The 15835-nt window shown below is 36.2% G+C and overlaps 1 protein-coding gene across 2 annotated transcripts; it reads left to right on the forward strand.

Moving 5' to 3' along the window:
• The first annotated feature begins 11761 nt into the window (after positions 1-11761).
• LOC121975172 (60S ribosomal protein L32-1-like) lies at positions 11762-13932 on the forward strand. 2 transcript variants are annotated; one of them, XM_042526634.1, is made up of 5 exons: positions 11762-11868; positions 11953-11989; positions 12066-12261; positions 13375-13556; positions 13653-13932. In XM_042526634.1, exons 3-5 carry the CDS (start codon positions 12172-12174, stop codon positions 13780-13782), a joined length of 402 nt encoding a protein of 133 aa, XP_042382568.1. In that variant the 5' UTR covers positions 11762-11868; positions 11953-11989; positions 12066-12171; the 3' UTR covers positions 13783-13932. The 2 variants fall into 2 exon arrangements, with proteins under 2 accessions (XP_042382568.1, XP_042382567.1); XM_042526633.1 differs by having other exon boundaries at positions 11769-11868; positions 12170-12261.
• Positions 13933-15835: the final 1903 nt, after the last annotated feature.

Here is a 15835-nt window from a genome sequence, read left to right on the forward strand (position 1 = left end):
AAGCAGTCTTCCACTAAGAGACAAACACAACTTCTTCTATGATTGCTCTCTTGCGAACTGCTCTAAAGACGCTCCTACGACGCTGCGAAGCTCCTTCGACAACCTGAGACTCAGTTTCATTTTCCTTGTTATCAGTATTTTTTATAGTTCATGTATTAAATTGTGTAATACTTTTTGCAAATTATTAGTGATTGCCCAACGAAAGTGTTAGAGTGTATACTAAAAGCCTAACTTTTGTAAACATTTATTTTTGAAATAAAAGAATCACATTGGTCAAATGTCTATATTTATTTGTTGAATAAGTTGTTCAATTAGTTTATAAAGTAGATAACATGGTGTGTGATGTCACACACAGAAGATCATGTTGTCGGTTCTTTATAAATTATAAACAGTTGCTCACGACTAAGATGGAAAGGAACAATCCATTGGTATAGTCGTAGTGTAATTATGTATTAGTTTATTTTGACTAATAAATTACACTAGTACACTCTAAGTGTATTGAGTAGGATCATTTTAGGTAAGTTCTTTTTATACTGACTTAATAAAAGAACTAGACCTTAGTTATTATGGAAGTGTGTACTCTTAATCCTAATATAATAACAAGCATATATATTTAGTATTTATTTCTTTAACTTATCAAAGAGTGAGATTTAGCTCGATAAATCAATAGGTCCGATAAGTTGGGAAATAATATTACTTATAGTGTATGTTGTTGATTATAGAAGGAAATTGTGTCCTAGTTATCTAGGTTGAGAATGCCCCCAAGAGGAGCTCATAAGGATTGCCATGTTAAACCCTGCAGGTGGACTTAGTCCAACATGACAATGAAGTTGAGTGGTACTACTCTTGGAGCTAGATATTAATTAAGTGAGTTGTCAGTAACTTACTTAATTAGTGGACATTCGTAATCTTAAACACAGGGAGATTAACACACTCATGATAAGAAGGAGCCCATAATGTAATTTGGGATTAGTGCGGTAGTGCAATAATAGCTCTCTAGTGGAATGAGTTATTATCGATGAACTTGAGTTGTGTGTTCGGGGCGAACATGGGATACTCAAGCTCATCGGAAGGCCAAAACCAATTTCTCCTCTAGGCCTCTGTCGTAGCCTCATTAAACTCTCAAGTCCATCCAAAGAAAGACCCATCTTGGTGTCCAAGAAGGGGTCGATCTATTGCTTGGTGACCAAGCAATGGCCGGCCACATTATCCTCTTAAGGGGTCGGCCCCTTGCTTGGTACCCAAGCAAGAGGGGGTCGACCACATTAATTCAAACAAGGAGGGGTGTTTTGAATTTTTTAAATCTTCTCTTTGTAGAAAACTATAAGTTGTAAAAGAGAGATTTTAAATTTAAAAACATTCTTTATTTGAATTAGGCCACATGTTTTAAAAGAAAGTTTAAAAGTTTTAAAACTTTTCTTTTTTAACCATCCTCATGGTTTAAGAAAAAAAGGAAGAGAAGTTTTAAAATTTAAAATTTCTATCACCATGTTAAAAAAGGAAATTTTATAAGAGAAGTTTTACATTTTTAAACATGGTTTTAATTTTTAAAACTTTCCTTTTTTAACTCCTACTTTAGCAAATTAGAAGAGAGCTTGTAAAATTTTATAAGGGTTTATAAAATTTTATATAAAAAAATATTTTTCCTTTTCCTTGATGAGGTGGCCGGCCACCTTGCTTGGTGTCCAAGCAAGGGGCCGACCAATCAATATTAAAACCAATCCATGATTTGGTGATTGATTCAATCAAGAGGAAAGAAAAGGATAAATTAAAAGGGAAAAGGAAAACCATGAGGAATATTTTAATTTTTGTAAAAAGTATTTCCTTATTTGCCTTGGGCAAGTAATATAAAAGAAGGGGTGAGGGGGCCTCATGAGAGAACAATTCTTATTCTCTTGCTTGGTGATCCTCTTGGTGTGGCCGACCCTCTCCCTTCTCCCTTTCCCTTTGCTCTCTTTTGCTATTTGTTGGTGGTGGCCGAATCTTAGAAGAAGGAGAAGAAAGCTTTGGGTGGTGTTCATCTTGGAGGATCGTCGCCCACACGACGTCCAAGGCGAGGCGAGGAATATGGCAGAAGATCTCGAGGTCATTAGCTTGCAAAGAATAGGTATAATTAGCAATTATTTTCCGTATCATGCTAGTTATTTTTCTTTGTATGAATTCCAAACACAAGAGGCATTAGATCTAGTTTTTCGAATTAGTAATTCGTGTTTGTGTTTTTCTTTGTTTTTCGAATTTGTGATTCGATTGTTCTTTTTGGTTAAACCTAGAGTTATATAAGGAAATTAAATATTAGCTTTTCTTAAAAGGCTTTGTCTAGGAAGTGGTGGTTGCTCCCATATCCAAGAAGGCCTTGTGCCTTGCCATGTTTAACCTGGAAGCTAATTTTAGAAATTAATATTTAATGGAATTTATAACGTAGGTGGATTTGAATCAATAGTGTTAAGTTCCGCTTATGATTCAAATCTAAACCATTAAGAATAGATAAGTTAAATTTGGAATCAATGACGTTAAGTTTCATCTGCGATTCCTAATTTAACTTCTAAAGAACACAATAAGTTATTTAAGGAAAGGTTCGACACTTGTACAAAATTTTTGTACAGTGGAACCGATACAATTGTCCTAGGACTAACCAACAATTTATATCAGAGCTAGGGTTTACCTCTGTGTGTTTTAGTTTTCAAATTAATTATGCACATGTCATACATAATTTAGGCAGGATAATAGTAGGATATGCTAACTTTGTGGTTGCAGACTCCAACTATTATGACATTTAGATATTGTGCGTGATTGGACCCTTGGACATGTCAAGGGCATTATTTTGTGTGTGCATGATTGTATGTATTAAATACAGCAGGAGCTGTATTAGTTTTAGAATTTTACCTTTTTTTTTGTTCGATCTAGAATACATGTACATTCCTTTATGGAATATAGGATTGATATATGTAAAATTCTATATTTGTCGCGGATCGTATCTTTGCGAGGCGTGGTACTATTGGAGGACCAGAGGCGCAGCGGAATAAGAAGCAAGATAGATGTGACAACTCGACCCGATGGCGGTGGCTAAAGATGGCAGCAACTAGGGTTGGAACATACTGAAGACAGTGATGGAAAAGACCATAATAGTTGGAAAATTAATTTCCATATTTATTGCTTTTATTTACTGTGATGTGTGTGTGATGTATGCTAGCATAGGTTAAAATCCTCAATTTTAAATAACTAAGTGGGAGAGGGATTTTAATAAATTCCACGGTCTCCATTACTAGTTTGTAAGTGATGCAACATGCTTGCGTGTTGGCTCTGAGTGCCTCCCTCCACAACGGATGAGTTTGTTGCGGATCACTAGATCAAACTTCCTTTATGGATGGTTATAGGAAATTATTTAGGAGCGTGTGATCTTCTCCAATTGAAGGGGCACAATCCTATTTAATGGACTAAGTATCAAGTAATGGTATACACTTAGACGCATTCAATAGTATCCTCCCCAACGGAGTCACTGCTATTGTTTTGTGTGACCAAAGGAAAACCAACTATTAATTTTATTTGTCATAAAGTTAGGATGACAAGATAATAAAATTAATGGGTTACACCCTCCTCTTACAAATGCTGAATTTGTATATGTCCACACTAACGTGGCATGCAATATTCACGGTGTTTTGAGGTGTTGGTAAATTTAAATAGTATTGTTTGAGGAATCAATATTATTCTAAATTTAGAGTCCTGATCAAAATTTATTTTGTGATTTTTAGGATGACTTTCAACCCACTGGCCATTATTCTAAAAGAGAATAGACTTACTGGTCCCAACTATATAGATTGAAAAAAAATCTGGATATTGTCTTAACTGCTGAAAGTTATAAGTTTGTACCGTCAGAGGTATGCCTAGAAACACCTAATGGTGACTCTACCCCAGAGGAGATTGAGTATCATAAGAAATGGGTAAAAGCAGATGAGATGGCGCGGTGTGTATTGCAACATCAGCATCAAGATTTACCAACTTCTTATGATATAATGAACAATCTCAAAGAACTCTTTGGGCACCAGAGTCAGACTACTAGGCAAGAGGCAATGAGAAAGTTAATGACAGCCACCATGTCTGAGGGGACACCCATAAGGGATCATATCCTCAAAATGATGGCTTATCTGAATGAAATACAAGTCCTTGGAGGAGAAATCGATGGGGAAACCCAGGTCGATATAATTCTCCAAACACTACCTAGAAGTTTTGAGCAGTTCCGCCTGAACTATAACATTAACAAAAGAGAGTATACGTTGGCGGAACTTCTGATAGAACTACAGGCAGCAGAAGGTATATTTCGTCATAGTTCTTAGATTCACTATGTTGAAAATGGTTCTACTTCTAAGTCGAAAGGCAAGAAGAAGAAGAAACAGGTCTTTTCAGCAAAGAGAGTGAATAAACCTCAGGGTACAGGACAAAAAGCTGGAATGAAGAAGCCAAAGGGCAAGTGCTTCATCTTTAAGCAGTCAGGACATTGGAAGTCGGGCTGTCCTCGTAGGAATCAGAACAATAAAGGTATATCTCATGCTCTAATAGTTGAAACATGTTTAGCGGTGTTATCTACCAACACCTGGTGTGTAGATACAGGAGCCACTGATCATGTCTGCAATTCTTTGCAGGGGTTCCAGGAAACCCGACGACTATTTGAAGGAGAGATAATCGTATACATGGGCAATGCTACTAAGGTGGCGGCTATTGCAGTGGGAGACGTCTACTTATCTTTTGATAGGACTAGAAGTTTGATTTTAAGAAATTATCTTTATGTACCCAGTTTTAGAAAGAATTTAATTTCAGTTTCTAAACTGTATATGGATGGATATTCTGTTTCCTTTAGTAACAATGTCGTTATAAAGAGAAATAATGTGATTATATGTTGGTTGGCAATTTATATACTTTAAATCAAATTTCTCCTACAAAGCAAAATATGAAAATTAATAACACATCTTATAACTCTAATAAGAGAAAAAAACCTTCGGAAATGAACCAAACGTATCCTTGGCATCTAAGGCTTGGTCATATTAACTTAAGTAGGATTCAAAGGCTTGTAGCCGATGGACTCTTGGGTTCATTAGAGTTGGAAAACTTACTAACATGTGAATCCTGCTTGGAAGGTAAAATGACCAAGAGACCTTTTAAGGCCAAGGGGTATAGAGCCAAAGATGCGTTAGAACTGATTCATTCTGATTTGTGTGGTCCTATGTCTATCCAGGCAAGAGGTGGTTATGAATACTTCATCTCCTTTATAGATGATTATTCAAGATACGGATACATTTACCTGAGGCGTCGCAAGTCTGAATGCTTTGACAAGTTCAAAGAATATAGGGCTGATGTGGAGAAACATCTTGGTAAAAGTATCAAGACACTACGGTCTGGCCGTGGTGGCGAATACCTCTTTGGAGAGTTTAGGAATTACTTATCAGAAGTCGGGATTCAATCCCAATTGTCTGCACCTGGTACACCCCAATATAATGGTGTGACAGAATGAAGGAATAGGACTCTTATGGAAATGGTTAGATCGATGATGAGTTATTCAAAATTACCAAATTCGTTTTGGGGATATGCTCTGGAAACAGCAGTGTACATTCTGAATATGGTACCTTCTAAAATAATTCCTTCTACTCCCATGGAATTATGGAATGAGCGTAAGCCTAGTCTTAATCATATCCGAATATGGGGTAGTCCAGCACATGTGCTGAAGGGAGATACTGACAAGGTGGAATCATGTACAGAAGTTTGTCTGTTTGTGGGATATCCTAAGGGAATGAAAGGTGGTTTGTTTTATAATCCTAAAAATCAGAAGATCATTGTTAGCACCACTGCTCAATTTTTAGAAGAAGATTATGTAATGAACCATAAGTCCATTAGTGAAATAGTTCTAGAAGAAATAAGAGAGGACACATCTACTTTAGTACCAACAGTACAAGATGAAGTACCACAAGAAACTACAACACGTGTCACACATGATACACAACCAGAGACAGTGCCTCGTCGTAGTGGGAGGGTTGTTAGGCAACCTGAGAGATTCATATTTTTGGGAGAGTCTTCGGACTTGATCCCAGGTAAACATGAACCTGATCCCCGTACATATGACGAAGCACTCCAAGATATAGATGCAGTATCATGGCAAAAGGCAATGAATTCTAAAATAAATTCTATGTATTCTAATAATGTCTGGGAGCTTGTAGAACCACCAGATGGTGTAAAAGCCATTGGATGCAAATGGATCTACAAAAGGAAAAGAGGGACAGACGGGAAGGTAGAAACCTTCAAAGCAAGGCTTATTGCGAAAGGGTATACTCAGAAAGAGGGAATCAATTATGAGGAGACTTTTTCGCCGGTAGCTATGCTAAAGTCTATCTGGATACTCTTATCCACTGCTGCTCATATGAATTATGAGAATTGGCACATGGATGTCAAGACAACATTCCTTAACGGAAGTCTTGAAGAAAACATCCATATGAAGCAACCAGAAGGGTTCATTGAAAAAGGCAAAGAACATCTAGTGTACAAGCTCAATCGATCCATTTATGAACTGAAGCAAGCTTCAAGATCTTGGAACATCCAGTTTAATGAAGTAATCCAGTCATATGGATTTATTCAGTGTTCGGATGAGTCTTGTGTATACAAGAAGTGTAACGAAAATGTGGTGGTATTTCTTGTACTATACGTAGATGATATTTTGTTAATTGGCAACAATGTCAAGGTATTATCGGACGTAAGGGTATGGTTGTCAAAATAATTTGATATGAAGGACTTAGGGGAGAATGTGCACACATTCTTGGGATCAAAGTTATAAGGGATCGCAAGAAAAGAATGTTATGCCTATCTCAAGCTTCATATATAGATACGATCCTTGCTCGTTTTAATATGCAAAACTCCAAGAAAGGTTTCTTACCTTTTAGGCATGGAGTAGCCTTATCTAAAGAGATGTCTCCGAAGACATCAAAGGAGATAGAGGATATGAAGGCAGTTCCTTATGCTTCGGCTGTAGGAAGCCTGATGTATGCAATGCTGTGTACGAGATCTGATATCTATTTTACCGTGGGCATGGTTAGTCGATATTAGAGTAACCCTAGACAAGGACATTGGACTGCTGTAAAGAATATATTGAAGTACCTGAGAAGGACTAGAGATTATATGCTAGTTTACCAAGCAGACAATTTGCTCATTGTGGGTTACACGGATTCGGATTTCCAATCAGATAGGGACAACAGTAAGTCTACATCAGGCTATGTGTTTACTTTAGGAGGTGGAGCCATTACATGGAGGAGTGTTAAGCAGAAATGCGTATCAGACTCAACCATGGAAGCTGAGTATGTGGCAGCCTCTGAGGCAGCCAAAGAAGTTATATCGCTCAGGAACTTCCTAATGGACTTAGATGTGATTCCTGGTTTGCCCAAAATCATCACAATTTATTGTGATAATAGCGGTGCAGTTGCAAACTCGAAGGAACCACGAGCCCATAAGTCGAGTAAACATATAGAGCGCAAATACCACCTGATACGAGATATTGTCAAGCGAGGAGAAGTTGTCATCGCCAAGATTGCATCAGCGGATAACCTGACATATCCTTTCACTAAGGCCCTTCCGGCGAAAGCTTTTGATCGGCATGTGGAGGGGATGAGAATCAGATGTATAGCAACAGATATGGCAGCTTAGTCTTTTAGTATAAGTGGAAGATTGTTAGAGTGTATACTAAAAGCCTAGCTTTTGTAAACATTTATTTTTGAAATAAAAGAATCACATTGGTCAAATGTCTGTATTTATTTGTTGAATATAGTTGTTCAATTAATTTATAAAGTAGATAACATGGTGTGTGGTGTCACACACAGAAGATCATGTTATCAACTCTTTATAAATTATAAACAGTTGCTCACGACTAAGATGGCAAGGAACAATCCATTGGTATAGTCATAGTGTAATTAGGTATTAGTTTATCTTGACTAATAAATTACACTAGTACACTCTAAGTGTATTGAGTAGGACCATTTTAGGTAAGTTCTTTTTATACTGACTTAATAAAAGAACTAGATCTTAATTATTATGGAAGTGTGTACTCTTAATCCTAATATAATAACAAGCATATATATTTAGTATTTATTTCTTTAACTTATCAAAGGGTGAGATTTAGCTCGATAAATCAATATGCCCCATAAGTTGGGAAATAAAATTACTTATAGTGTGTGTTGTTGATTATAGAAGGAAACTATGTCCTAGTTATCTAGGTTGAGAATGTCCCAAAGAGGAGGTCATAAGGATGTTAAACCGTGCAGGTGGACTTAGTCCGACATGACAATGAAGTTGAGTGGTATTACTCTTGGAGCTAGATATTAATTAAGTGAGTTGTCAGTAACTTACTTAATTAGTGGACATTCGTAATCTTAAACACAGGGAGATTAACACACTCATGATAAGAAGGAACCCATAATGTAATTTGGGATTGGTGCGGTAGTGTGATAATAACTCTAGTGGAATGAGTTATTATCGATGAACTTAAGTTGTGTGTTCGAGGCGAACATGGGATACTCAAGCTCATCGGAAGGCCAAAACCAATTTCTCCTCTACGTAGCCTCATTAAACCCTCAAGTCCATCGAAAGAAAGACCCATCTTGGTGTCCAAGAAGGGGGCCAGTCCATTACTTGGTGACCAAGCAATGGTCGGCCACATTATCCTCTTAAGGGGTCGACCCCTTGCTTGGTACCCAAGCAAGAGGGGGCCGACCACATTAATTCAAAAAAGGTGGGGTGTTTTGAATTTTTAAAATCTTCTCTTTGTAGAAATCTATAAGTTGTAAAAGAGAGATTTTATATTTAAAAACTTTCCTTATTTGAATTAGGCCACATGTTTTAAAAGAAAGTTTAAAAGTTTTAAAACTTTCATTTTTTAACCATCCTTATGGTTTAAGAAAAAAAGGAAGAGAAGTTTTAAAATTTAAATTTTCTATCACCATGTTAAAAAAGGAAATTTTATAATAGAAGTTTTAAATTTTAAGACATGGTTTTAATTTTTAAAACTTTCCTTTTTTAACTCCTACTTTAGCAAATTAGAAGAGAGCTTGTAAAATTTTATAAGGGTTTATAATTTTTTTTAAAAAAAAATATTTTTCCTTTTCCTTGATGAGGTGGCCGACCACCTTGCTTGGTGCCCAAGCAAGGGGCCGACCAATCAAAATTAAAACCAATCCATGATTTGGTGATTGATTCAATCAAGAGGAAATAAAAGGAAAAATTAAAAGGGAAAAGGAAAACCATGAGGAAGATTTTAATTTTTGTAAAAAGTATTTCCTTATTTGCCTTGGGTAAGTAATATAAAAGAAGTGGTGAGGAGGCCGCATGAGAGAACAATTCTTATTCTCTTGCTTGGTGATCCTCTTGGTGTGGCCGACCCTCTCCCTTCTCCCTTTCCCTTTGCTCTCTTTTGCTATTTATTGGTGGTGGCCGAATATTAGAAGAAGGAGAAGAAAGCTTTGGGTGGTGTTCATCTTGGAGGATCGTCGCCCACACGACGTCCAAGGCGAGGCGAGGAATACGGCAGAAGATCTCGAGATCATTTGCTTGCAAAGAAAAGGTATAATTAACAATTGTTTTCCGCATCATGCTAGTTATTTTTCTTTGTATGAATTCCAAACACAAGAAGCATTAGATCTAGTTTTTCGAATTAGTAATTCGTGTTTGTGTTTTTCTTTGTTTTTCGAATTTGTGATTCGATTGTTCTTTTTGGTTAAACCTAGAGTTATATAAGGAAATTAAATATTAGCTTTTCTTAAAAGGCTTTGTCTAGAAAGTGGTGGTTGCTCCCATATCCAAGAAGGCCTTGTGCCTCGCCATGTTTAACCTGGAAGTCAATTTTGAAAATTAATATTTAATGGAATTTATAACGTAGGTGGATTTGAATCAATAGTGTTATGTTCCGCTTGTGATTCAAATCTAAACCATTAAGAACAGATAAGTTAAATTTGGAATCAATGATGTTAAGTTCTGTCTGCGATTCCTAATTTATCTTCTGAAGAACACAATAGGTTATTTAAGGAAAGGTTCGACACTTGTACAAAATTTTTATACAGTGGAACCGGTACGATTTTCCTAAGACTAACCAACAGAAAGCACTTTCACGTGCGGGCCTTGGAGTAGAAGTCAACGAAGGCTTTGAACCAAGTAAAATTGGTTTGTTAGCGTTGCTTTAATTTTTCTCTTCCGCTGCATACTCGATTTAATTTATTATTTTCGACGATTGCTATTCACCCATCCTCTAACGAACTTTACGATCCAATAGCGTGCTTAGTCTTCTTTGCTGTGGGTCACATCACATTAATGTAATGCAATCTCGAATACGCACTGGTGCATTTTGAGTTTTGGAACCAAGACAGATGACACACACGACATGTTTAAAAGGAGTGACTGCATTTAAAGATATAATGATAGAGGCGTATTGACATTTAATACATAATTTCTTCAGAAATATGCAAGGCACCTACCACGTGGCTTGGGAAGTCGAGGTAGTTGGGATTAACTCATTTTGTCACACAATAGTCCAGTCAATCAGACTCCCGCCTCTTTTGACTAAACTTGAAAGAGAGACTTGTGATCCAAGGGCTAATAAGAGAATGCTACGTGGAAAAGGGAGGATAATCCTACAGAGGTGACGATTCAAGTCAAGGGAAAATCACGTTGACCCTGACTCCCTAACTCCCCCGACTCCTTAGTGCCGCCAACTCCGAGTGCCCACCATTTTTTTGGTGCTCGTCCCTTTGGCGCCTCAAGTCAAGATTTTGGATTATTTCAGGAAAAGAATAATGCTCGTGCGGGTATAAAGATTTCAGAATATTTTAGGAAGTAAATAACAAATCATGTGGGAATCAACCATCACTTTATAAAAGTTAGCCCACCTCTATGGGTTGAAGTACTCGCAAAAACACATCCAAAATCCTAGAACTATTCTTTTTTATTCTTCCTCCTACATCGCTATTGAAAATTGACTAGAGCATAGGAGTGGTTGTGCGAGGCAATCCTTGGTCATTATTCTAACCCTGTTGCTCCTTGATTTTTTTTTTTCTATCCAGACTCCAACGGATCTCCTCGTCGATCCTTATTGTCAATAGGCGATTGGAGGCATGTCAACATCCATATCAACTTACCGATGATTCGTTCAGACGACGTTCCTAGAAGGATCATATATATTTATTAAAGTTTTAAATTTAAAAACCCTATAATTTTGCATATCACGATACATTACAGTTTTAGGTTTCTAAATAATCATAAACTAAGATTCATATTTTTTTTAGAATGTAAAATTATAGTATTTAAAAATATACAAAATTATGTTATATGTTATAGTTCAATGAAAAAAATATATAACTCGCTAGGCTCAACAATATTTATAAGAAAATAAAGAAGTAGAATATGAAAAAAAGGAGTTAAGAAACAAATTTAGACAAATCGTTGTGGAAGCTTTGTGACTAATTGAGTCCGTTGTGATCTCGTGAAGATATTAAAATCAACCGAGGTCGCTATGAGAGATCGTGAGGTTAGACAAGGTCAATCTCACGAAGAGTCTAAGGCTAGTAATGCTTGGTGGATTATGGGGTTTTGATCATCGAGTTTAGGAAGAAGAAGAGTGAATAAATTAATTTATGAATAGATTTACAGTCAATATATATTTTTAATTTTAAAAGAATTGAATTAATTTGTTTTTAATTGTGTTCTGACCCGTTTCGACGCTAGTGGATCCACCAACTGTTTCGTATCACCGAAAAACCGGCGGCCACGATGGAGTACCGATTCTCTACGATATAAAAGAGCCGCGATAATGGTAGGATTAGGGTTTCAGAGCACGCGAGAGCTGCTCCGCAAGTAAGCAGCCGCTAATCGTGTCACAAGTTTTCTTTTTGATCTCCATGCTATGTAATTTGACCTTATCCAACTTTCTGTGCGCAGCTTGAAGACTTACGTCGTCGTCTGCGATCCTTCTGAGGTATCTTTCGGTCATTTCTGAATTCGTTGTTTTTTCTCCTCATTTTGATCATTCGGGTGATCAGAAGTTTAAATAGTTCTGGACTTCGACGGTGGCGGATTGTTAAATTGCTCCTATTCTGTGTGGTAAATGGTTTCTTTCCCCCTCTTTTGTTTTTGTATATTTGATGCTTCGGAGTAGAAATGGCGGTTCCGTTGCTGACGAAGAAGATTGTCAAGAAGCGTGTCAAGAAGTTCAAGAGGCCCCAGAGCGACCGCAAGATATGCGTGAAGGTGAGACCAATCTTTTTTCTTCTGTTTCTCCTAAAGTATTCACATAATTTTTGTCTTAATCGTAGGATGCAGATGTGATAACCCTTGTTATATGCAAATGCTAGTAAGGCATGTTATGTTGAATGAGAATGTAAGCTTCCAAACAAATCAGATCCTTGTAATAAATTAGACAATTTCATCAGGGTGGTTTCATTTGTGAGTAAATGACAATTATCGTCTCCTGTGTTCGGCAGAACTTTACAGTTAATTGCTGCAAACGAACCTATTATAGATTGACTTTTCATTCTCTGCTCTGCTTTTGCTCTGTACTAAAGGCTCATATGTTTTTTCTAGATTATTTATATTGATTCCGTTGGATTATTTCATAGACTTGTCTGTCATCAAGTTTCTTCTCTTCTCTATTTTGTGTGGAAGGTGTTCTTTTCTCATTTACTTGTATGGATCTCATAAGAAATTGGGGGACTAAGATTATATAACATAAGGACATCTTTTCTAAATAACCAGCTGATAAAATCCAATGGATCTAATCTACCCTAGATCTCAATATGTACACTAAGGCATTTAAATTGCTAGGATATCGCGGATTGCATACTTTAATGTCTGAAAAAAAAACTATCATATTAACATTTTGTTGGTGAAGAAACTCATGCACTATTTCTGTATTAATCTTCTATGGGTTTTGATAAACACATTTGACTATATGCATCATTTGTTATTCTACTTTTTTTTTTTTTGCCTTATGTAGATGTATTCTCATATAAGAACCCTACTCTCTTATATATCATGCACTGTTGCTTTTGCTGGTTGCTAATTTCAAGATTTGAGTTGATTGCTTATATTATATTACAATGTTTTGATTATAATCAAGTTGGTTTTATGCTTGAAAGTCAAAAGATCAATTTGATTTTATGCCTGGAAGGTTGACTGTAGAGTCTAATTATTTTATGGGATAACAGAAGAGTCTGCATATGGTTTCACGTCGAAGAAATTTACGATAGAGTTCTCAGTTATTATGGAGAATTTCAGAGAAAAATGATATATGCAATCAGTCAGATAAAATGGATTTTTGATGTCAAATAGTTGAGACTCATGGTTAATCTATTGTTTCTACAGACAAACTGGCGCAGACCAAAAGGTATTGATTCTCGGGTGAGAAGAAAGTTCAAGGGATGCACCTTGATGCCAAATATTGGCTATGGTTCTGACAAGAAGACACGCCATTACCTGCCAAATCGATTTAAGAAGTTCGTGGTTAACAACGTTTCAGATTTGGAGTTGCTGATGATGCACAACCGGTACACTATATGATGAACCTACTGAATATTAACATCTGAATCTCATCCTCATTGCCTTTTGTGGTTTAACATGTAATTCTTGAAATGAAATGCCAGGACTTATTGCGCTGAGATCGGCCATAGTGTTTCTACGAAGAAGCGCAAGCTCATCGTCGAACGCGCTGCACAACTTGACATTGTTGTCACGAACAAGCTTGCTAGGTTGCGCAGCCAGGAGGATGAGTAAAACAGATGTATTTTGTTTGCGAATATTACTACGAAACTTGACTCGGTTTCACTTTAGTCCATGCAATTTGATTGGTGAAAATGGCTGTTTGAATTTAGAGAGATGTGTTTTGGGATTAGTTTGATCAACAAGATTTTGTTCAGTATTTCAGCCTTGATCATGATTCATGAGCATATTTTATATTTTTCTTTTTTATATTTAAAAAGGAAAATAAAAAAAGGAAAATGGACAGAGAATTTTACCACCCTACTGTGAGTTTTCGGCTAGATTGCGTGATTATAATTAGGTGACATTTTGTTAAATGATAGGAATGATTATGATATATTTGAGCAAAAAAAAAGGTGGAATCATCACTCCAGCGGCCCCCTGAGCCCGGCCCCACAGGATTTTAGAGGGAGTAAATCACGGTTAAGCTGGGCGGATAAGTGGACTGGGGGTCTCAGGAATTTTTATGCCAGCAGACCAAGATTTTATTCTTGTGTGCAACTGACGACCTTCGACCCTGTGACCATTTGAACAAACTCCAGGCCACTTACCAGCTGATCCAGCCCGTGGGGGCGGAATGATTATGATATAGATTTGATAGTAAGATGTAATAGAAATGGAAATGAAATCCATCTATTTATATGGATTTAGTTGATTATTAAAAATCTAGAAATTATTCTTAAATTGTTATTCTTAAACCAACAATCCAACTATTATCTTTATTATTATTTCATTCTCTCATTTCCAAGTCTATTAACCAAAAACCTCCTTTTATAAATTGCTGCAAGCTCATTAAAATTTTATTCGGAATAAAAGTAAATTATTTTGCTTAATTTTAAATATATATAAAAAAGACTATTTTTATTATCATATTTTTTTATTATTAATAAAAAAAGCATCCTAATTTTAAAAAAATGTTAAAAGAAAAACTTGTATTTTAAAAATACTTCTATTTCAATATTATTATAGCAGTGCCAAAAATTACATCAACATATTTAAAATTATTAATTAATTAAAATTAAAAATTATTTTAATATTTATCAAATAGATTCAAATTTTGATCAAAATTATTTTGATTTAATTAAAAATAGTATAACTTAATCAAACTATCAAAATTATTATAATTGAAACATTTTGATTAAAACTAATATAATATAAAATTATATATATATATATATATACACACACATGAGAAATTGATATGTTGCCCGACGCCTCCTGCACGTTCGTGAGCGGAATCCGACATAGACTATTTGACGCGGTCAAAACCTAATTTTTTTTAATCTCTCTCATCTGCTTGCAATAACTTTTCTCTCTTTCCTCTTAAATTAAAATAAACTATGTTTCTCTTTCATATGATTACATGTAATAATTACAGTGATCCTAATTTTTAAAGGTGGTGTAGCTACTACAATATTGTAGCAAATACTACACAATAATGACTACACGTAGTAGCAGTAGTTGCGACTGCGTGTAGCAGTTATTGTATAGCAACTGCGTTTTAGCAACTAATGTGTAGTAGCTGCTACAATGTGTAACAATTATTGTAGAAGCTATTGCGTTGTAGCAACTACCGCGCCGTTGTAGCAGCTACAACGTAAGTTGAAGTAGCTATTGCATAGTTGTAGTATCAATACCACAGTGATTGTTGCATGTAATATAGGAGAGAGAAAAAAAGAATTTTATTTTAATTTAAGAGGAAAGAGAGAAAAGTTATATTACATGCAGATGAGAGAGATTAAAAAAATTAAGTTTTGGCCGCTTCAGATCACCCATGTCGGATATCACTCACCGTTGTGTAGGAAGCGTTGGACAACATATCCTTTATCTCTATCTCTCTCTCTCTATAGTCCCCGGGGTCATGGTGTCACGGTAAGACATCCGGGTTATCACCCATGCACCCGTAGTTCGAACCCCAGCTACAACGTATTTGTAGGAATTTTTCCTCCAAATGGGGGGCATAACCAAAGGATCTCGGCTTCTGGGTTAGCCGTCGTGTGCGCTTCTTGATTTACCCTGGTGGCTAGTGGAAAACTTCTATGGGGCCGGATTGGTCACCTCGAAGAAT

Source organism: Zingiber officinale, chromosome 4B (assembly GCF_018446385.1).
Source record: "Zingiber officinale cultivar Zhangliang chromosome 4B, Zo_v1.1, whole genome shotgun sequence".
NCBI classification, from domain to species: domain Eukaryota; kingdom Viridiplantae; phylum Streptophyta; class Magnoliopsida; order Zingiberales; family Zingiberaceae; genus Zingiber; species Zingiber officinale.

What these genes read in the sequence shown, in the direction of transcription:
- LOC121975172 (XM_042526634.1), top strand. Translation starts at nt 12,172, where the DNA reads ATGGCGGTTCCGTTGCTGACGAAGAAGATTGTCAAGAAGCGTGTCAAG. An exon ending in ACCGCAAGATATGCGTGAAG is followed by an intron (nt 12,262 to 13,374) that starts GTGAGACCAATC and finishes TTGTTTCTACAG; the next exon opens with ACAAACTGGCGCAGACCAAA. An exon ending in TTGCTGATGATGCACAACCG is followed by an intron (nt 13,557 to 13,652) that starts GTACACTATATG and finishes ATGAAATGCCAG; the next exon opens with GACTTATTGCGCTGAGATCG.